The sequence below is a fragment of the Mangifera indica genome, chromosome 8 (assembly GCF_011075055.1).
Source record: "Mangifera indica cultivar Alphonso chromosome 8, CATAS_Mindica_2.1, whole genome shotgun sequence".
Classification (NCBI taxonomy): Eukaryota; Viridiplantae; Streptophyta; class Magnoliopsida; order Sapindales; family Anacardiaceae; genus Mangifera; species Mangifera indica.
In genome coordinates this window covers 7,189,210-7,195,689 of record NC_058144.1, presented here as the reverse complement: position 1 = coordinate 7,195,689, position 6,480 = coordinate 7,189,210, and the positions used below count along the sequence as shown (strand labels likewise).

Sequence of the window (6,480 nt, the reverse complement as noted above, 5' to 3'; positions counted from 1 at the left end):
TGATTCTTATTTTTAAAATATTTATTTTTTCTAACCTAATTTGCCACCACCCCACCCAGCTGTCAACAGTCAACGCAAGCAACCTTTTGCCCTTTCTCATCAAACAAAACAATTCCAATGTAGCAGTCTGGCATTATTTCGTATTATTTTCTATAATAAATTTTTTTTTTTAATGTTTTTTAATGCCAATTAATTGTGGATGTTGGAAAATACTGGAATACAAATTAAAATGTGTAAATTGTATATTATTTTTTATTTTTAAATTCATACGAAAATAGAATAAATGGCATGTCTTGTCATTTACACATCATCTCTCACATAATCTTAAAACTAAAACATCTTAATCACAATTAATTAGTTAGATAAGAAATAATTAGTTGGATATGTGGTGAAATATCCAACACATAAATACCGTGATTGATTTGATATAGAAGAGACAGGACTTTCAAAGCATTATGAGGCATGCGTTACTTATTTTCTATCTCTCATCCAATCATTTTTTAGCTTTAATTATACAATTATAAAATTATAAAATTAAATTTTTGTTTATTTTAAATTATAATTATAATTATATGTATTATTATTTCATCAACTCTATTATTTATTTGTTTGTTTATGTACTTTATTTATTTGTTTGTGTTTCCTAAAGAAAAGGAAATGATGAACTTCGTAAATGAGTGGTGAAAAAAATAAAAAATAAAAAGATTAAAAATGGATTTAATAAAAAGTTTTGAGAATATTTTATTTAATTAAAGATATTTTTATCTCTTTTATTTTGTCATCATGAAAACGGACTAATTTTGCTAATAAAATCAGGCTAAAGATTAAAAATTTCTTTTAAAGTTTATGGTAAGTTTTAGTTGATCTTGAAAATTGTGTAATATAAATTATTATTATATTTGATAAAATTTAATAAAAATTAGTAATTATATTATTGTATTTAGTTGTATGTAATAAAAAAAAGTAAAATACTATTTTATTTAAATATTATTTATGTTATTTGTTATATTAATTAAAAATGAGATTATTTTTATTTTAAAAAAATTAATAAATACAAAATTTAGATTATTTTGATAATCATTTAATATTTAAGTTAAAATGGCTTTTCGGTTACTTTTATATTATCCGTTAATAAAAAATAGATTATCAAAATAATTTTTTAATACTTAAATCAAACACCCTTTAAAAATAAAAAGTGTTATTGAAAACAACGAACATATGAAAAATAGTCTTATACATTATACATCTTCCATCTAAAATTTCAACAACTATTCTCACTCTTCCACTCTTCACTAACAATCTTACGGTGAATTCACTTGGGATAATATTTTGTTATAAGAAAATGTAATATTATGACAAAGATAGACCATCTCAAATATTTTCAAGCATATATTATTATTATTTTTGGTAAAATTGATATATATAAATAATTATTATCTTTAGTTACTTAAATAATTTTAAAAAATTATTAGATATAAATTAGTATTATATTTGATTAAACTAATATGTGTAATATGTTATGTTAAAGTATTTACTTTATAAATTTTATAAAATATTATATATAATATTTTAGATATCTTTTGAAATTATAAAATCAATCAAATTAAATTATATTTCTCAAATTGTCATCTTATTGTTAATATATATTTTTTTAAAAATATTTAACATATAATTTGTTATTTAAACTATCAACGAGGTTATTTTATTTAAAATTTTAAAAAATATAAATATAAATATAAAAAAATTAAGATTGATTTAATAGCATTTTAATAATTAGAATGGAGGTGAAGTATATCCTGCATTAACTACATGTAATCTATATTATGATTATCAAACAAAATTAGATAGGAAAAAGAAAATTGAGGTAGTCAAAACCCACAACCCAAATGCCCCCTTTAATATCAAAGGTTTCTCCAACACTCACGTTGTGTTGACTCTCAGGATTGTTCATATGTATGAATTCCACAGGTCAGACCCAATAAAAAAACTAGTGCTCACATCTCACGACCTGGCCCTGGTTTCCCCAATGGCGGTCTGGAAAGACCGTTGACATTCCTTCCTACCACAAAGAAATGAAAATTTGACAAATTCCCTTCTCACAGAAAAATTACTTCGTTCACTACTTCAATATTTAGCTCATGCCTATGTATGACTCGTCAAAACACTATGAATACAAGTCTGTGATTAAAGACGACCCACAATGAATGCCAAGCAGAAGGAAATCCTTGACCCAGTACTCACTGCAATATTAATTTTAAAAAGGGACCAACAATCTAAATCGCAATTATTATTTTGCAAAACAAACGCAGATTAACCACCAAAGGTATTCATTCTAGCATTTTCTCATCTGGCATAATGAATGATGTCCAAAAGTGGCATTCACCAGTTAGCATGATTTGCAGCCTGAAAGAGCTGTTGAACTTGCTAAGCAGGAAAAAACAATTATATGGGATAATAATCAATATCATATCATGCAATATCCAACAAATGTAAAATTAAAATGAAAGTTGTCATCACAACTTGGACTATTGGATGATAGCATCAATAGCTGCATATCTAAAACATCACTGCTAGCAGCAGCTACAAGATTTTTGCCATTAGATTAATTAGAAAATTCCATTTTGAATTGCAAACCTCTCTGATTTTCTTCCTCAGCAACACAACCTGAGACTGAAAAACTTAAACAGAGCAAAACTTTTTCTCATCAACATGTTATTCCCATGCTTTATTTTCAATCTTAAAACAATTTCTACGTCATAATTAACACTGAAAAGAATGATTCAAAACGTTAGACATCTAATAATTGTTTGAATTCTTGCTACTTATTTGCTAACAATAATATTATAATAATATGTCATCATATGATTGTATAATTTCGAATTAATGATAAAGTAACACTCAATTATATGGTGACATATTATAATTGATATCAAATTGATATTCATTATAAGTGAACATAGCACTACTACAAACCCAGCCTCAATCAAAAACAAAAATTTCTCCCCATTTCTAACATATTCCTTAGATTCCTTGGATCTTCAACACCAGAAGAATTTTAAAACCTTACAATTATACTCTGAAGTACAGTGTCATACAGCTACTACAATTAACCTGATTCTAAAAAATTATAACAATAAACCAAATTACTCACTTTCCACAATCTTAGCACCCCTTCGGATATGCCTCAAGGTATTCGCCCTGCTCATATTAACTCCTAGAATACCCACCCTTCGAGCCCTCTCTCTTCTTCTTCCTGCCTCAGTGGAATTTCTACTTCCAACATAAATATTTGTTTGAGCAGCTATAACTCTTTTGCCTAATGATTTCCTTTCCTCACTATTGTGCAACTCCCTGGAAGGTTGGTTTGCTCCACAAAGCTGGCCAAAGTAGTGAAGAGGATCAACATAGCAAGATGATGAAGATATATTGCCTCTTACCTTTACTGGCTGGACAAGCTTTATAAACTCCTGTATCTCCATAAAGCATGAATGATCTGAATATGGAACTGAATAGATATACTTGTGAAGCCTCACTGCAGATCCTATATTATCATTTATATTATTTGTTTGTATTCCACCACCTGAACTTTTTTTGCTTCTGTAGGAAGAAGTTAAAAGTGAACCTTGTTCATTTTCTTTAAGGTGTTTAACCAACCATGGAAGACCAGATGGCATAATTCCTATGGTTGGGCGCATTGTATTTAATCCTTTTAAAGTGTCGAGGCTAAAACTGTAACGAGGAACAGCTCGTACTCTAGTAAGAGAAGTTTTGGTTGTGAATATGTCATGGAATCCAAGAAGATGCATGGTTTGCAGGCGTTCTGGCCACACCCAAATCTTCAAAAGAATAAAACAAAATATATGGAGTAACCATCTGATTTAGAAACACACAGAAAAAGTTACTAGCACCTACTTATTTCTTATGTAAAAGGAAAAGACAAACGCAAATGCTTTGTAGAAATTAACATTTTTTGTTATATAAAGACTGTAGTTTGAATACTGATAATGCATGTATAAGGGAGGACAACAGGGAAGATACAATATAGAAACCAGAACAATTATAGGCAAAGCAAGACAGTTAGCTTCATAAATATGTTGAACTATCAAAGCCAACAAATGATTGTTAACCCACCCAGTTTTCAGATAGATCAGATTTTATATATCACTAAGAATTATACCATGTGAGAAACAAAGTTCTAAATGATGTGAACATGATTTCCAAAGTTAGACAGATATCACTCTGTCGCTGTTGGGTGTCTCAGTGGTTTTATTTGGAGAAAACATCATGATGATTAATTGATGATTTAAAAACTTGAGATAACAAGGATGAACAAACCTTTATATTAAGTAGACGCGAAATGTGAAGTAAAAGTTCTTCTTTCCCTAACGTGTCAATCCCAATTATGATATCATGGTTGGGATGGGAGGAAATTATGTCAGCAACCTGTTTTCGGCAAGGAATTCAACCACCCAGAATCAGTGCACAGATCTATCACTTTAGGTTCAGCACCAGAACCTATAACACAGTATAATCCTAGAGTGAAACTGCCTACTTGGGCAACCACAAGCTTATACGATAATAACCCATGGAAAGTAAACTTGAGTTTGAAATTACATACAAGCACCAAATCGTCCAGAGATACTTCACACAATGATGTTCAGAAGTAAAAGTAAAAAAAATAAAGCAAAACTGTTATATAATTGGCCTTGTATATATTGCTAGGACATTTCGTGCACAAGTAGAAACATACATGCACATACATATTTAATGATGATTATAGTTAATGTTTGCCTATAAACGACATGCATTAGAATGTGAAAGCGCACCTGCTGAGCAGCAACTTGTCGAGAAGGAAAATCGTATGACGGATTACAATATGTGTTATCCAAGTAAAGAATGTCGACTGAAACATCCTTTAAAGCTTGGAGGAATGTGCTCCTTGCTATTTTTTCCCTCTCACCGTCTGTTTCCCAGCGGAAATCGCCGGTGTAAAGCTGGCACCCAAACTCTCCACGGAATAACAACATTATAGAACCTTTCAAATACCAAATATATGATAATTAATGTTTGAATATTCAGCAAAACAAAGCGGTTAAAATGAGAGTAACTAACCAGGGCAATGATAAGCGTCAATTGCCATAACTTGGACAACGGTTTTCTCCCCGGAAGATGGAGAGATGAGTGAAATTGAAAGCCAAGAGCCAATATCGAGGACGTGAAGCAAAGAGAGGTTTAACTCGGGGAACTTGAAAGGTAAGAGCTTGGCGGTGAGGCGTGAGCAGAAGAGTGGGCCTCTGGACCATGACGATGTTAAACCCACTGTATGGTCTGAGTGCAGGTGAGTTAGAAAGTAGGCCTGGCTTCCCTGTGTCCACTGATCAACGGAGATTAGGCCTTTCTCCATCGCCCAGTGGAGTAAGAGGAAGAGAGTGGGTGGGAAAATTTTAGAATTTCGGATATTTGAAGGAGATGTAAGCAAAGCAGGCAATAAGGATTTCTAGGAAACGCGGATAATTGAAATATATAGGTGGTTCCTTCTGACATCGTGAGTCAAATCCTTTAATTAACCAATAAAAAACAAAAATACAAGTTTGTAATTCAATTACTACACAATGTCAACTCCACACTCAAAACCAGATCACCACCAAAATAATCAATTTGTAGCCAAATACTCCCCCACCCCTCATGTCCCTCTGATTACAACCCCAACCACCGGCGCTCAACGCAAGATCGCAATCGCTGTCGACCTAAGCGACGAGGGCGCCTATGCCATCTGCTGGTCTGTAGAAAACAACCTCCGTCCTCTACGGTGCCGATTAGGGATTCCTCAATCACCAATATATTCCGAGAAACAGTGACAACAGCCAATAAGAGGCGAACGACGAAACTTACATAACGGATTCGATTGCGAAGAACATAGCGGAGCCGTTAGAAGAAGCAAGGATACCGTACAAGATACACATATTGAAGGACCACGACTTGAAGGAGAGTCTGTGTTTGGAGGTGGAGAAATTAAGTTTTAGCGCGATGATAATGGGGAGCAGAGGGATTGGTGAGGCTGGGAGGAGGCGTAGTGTGGGGCAGTTAGGGAGTGTGAGTAATTATTGCGTGCATCATTGTGTTTGTCCTGTTGTTGTTGTTTGGTATCCTGAAGAGAGTAAAACTCGAGATAATGGAGTTGGAGAGGAGGCGGCGATGGCAGAGCTGTAGCCGGTGCCAGAGGAGGATACGGAGACAGAGTATCACTGATTGAGAAATTCTATCATACTAAATGTAAAATTTGTTATTTACACATATGACGACTGGTAATATGATGAATAAATGACCATTGATTTTCACTAGGTAATTCAATAGGTTTGATATTGAAATCAAACCCAACCCTTTTTCTTTATAAATTTTAAGTCATTTGCCACTCAAATTATCTTTGGAAGCAAGTTTGATTAGGTTTTGTTTGCATGAATCCATTATTATAGAATTAGT

The 6,480-nt window shown here is 32.4% G+C and overlaps 1 protein-coding gene and 1 pseudogene across 2 annotated transcripts; one reads left to right on the top strand and one right to left on the bottom strand.

Annotated features, from left to right (window-relative positions):
* Positions 1-2,884: 2,884 nt before the first annotated feature.
* On the bottom strand, positions 2,885-5,493 carry LOC123222596 (5' exonuclease Apollo-like). Of its 2 annotated transcripts, XM_044645446.1 has the most exons (4): positions 5,113-5,493; positions 4,827-5,035; positions 4,336-4,443; positions 2,885-3,836 (listed from the first exon to the last, which is right to left on the bottom strand). In XM_044645446.1, the coding sequence occupies exons 1-4, from the start codon at positions 5,402-5,404 to the stop codon at positions 3,144-3,146; spliced, it is 1,302 nt and encodes a 433-aa protein (XP_044501381.1). In that variant the 5' UTR covers positions 5,405-5,493; the 3' UTR covers positions 2,885-3,143. The 2 variants fall into 2 exon arrangements, with proteins under 2 accessions (XP_044501381.1, XP_044501382.1); XM_044645447.1 differs by lacking the exon at positions 4,336-4,443.
* A 119-nt stretch (positions 5,494-5,612) lies between these two features.
* LOC123222597 lies at positions 5,613-6,480 on the top strand (annotated as a pseudogene).

Bases quoted from the DNA above. Each gene is read 5' to 3' on its own strand.
- LOC123222596 (XM_044645446.1), bottom strand. From the start codon at position 5,404: ATGGAGAAAGGCCTAATCTCCGTTGATCAGTGGACACAGGGAAGCCAG. The intron at 5,036-5,112 runs GTTAGTTACTCT...GGTATTTGAAAG, and splicing joins TGACGCTTATCATTGCCCTG to GTTCTATAATGTTGTTATTC. The intron at 4,444-4,826 runs GTGCGCTTTCAC...TGCCGAAAACAG, and splicing joins GACAAGTTGCTGCTCAGCAG to GTTGCTGACATAATTTCCTC.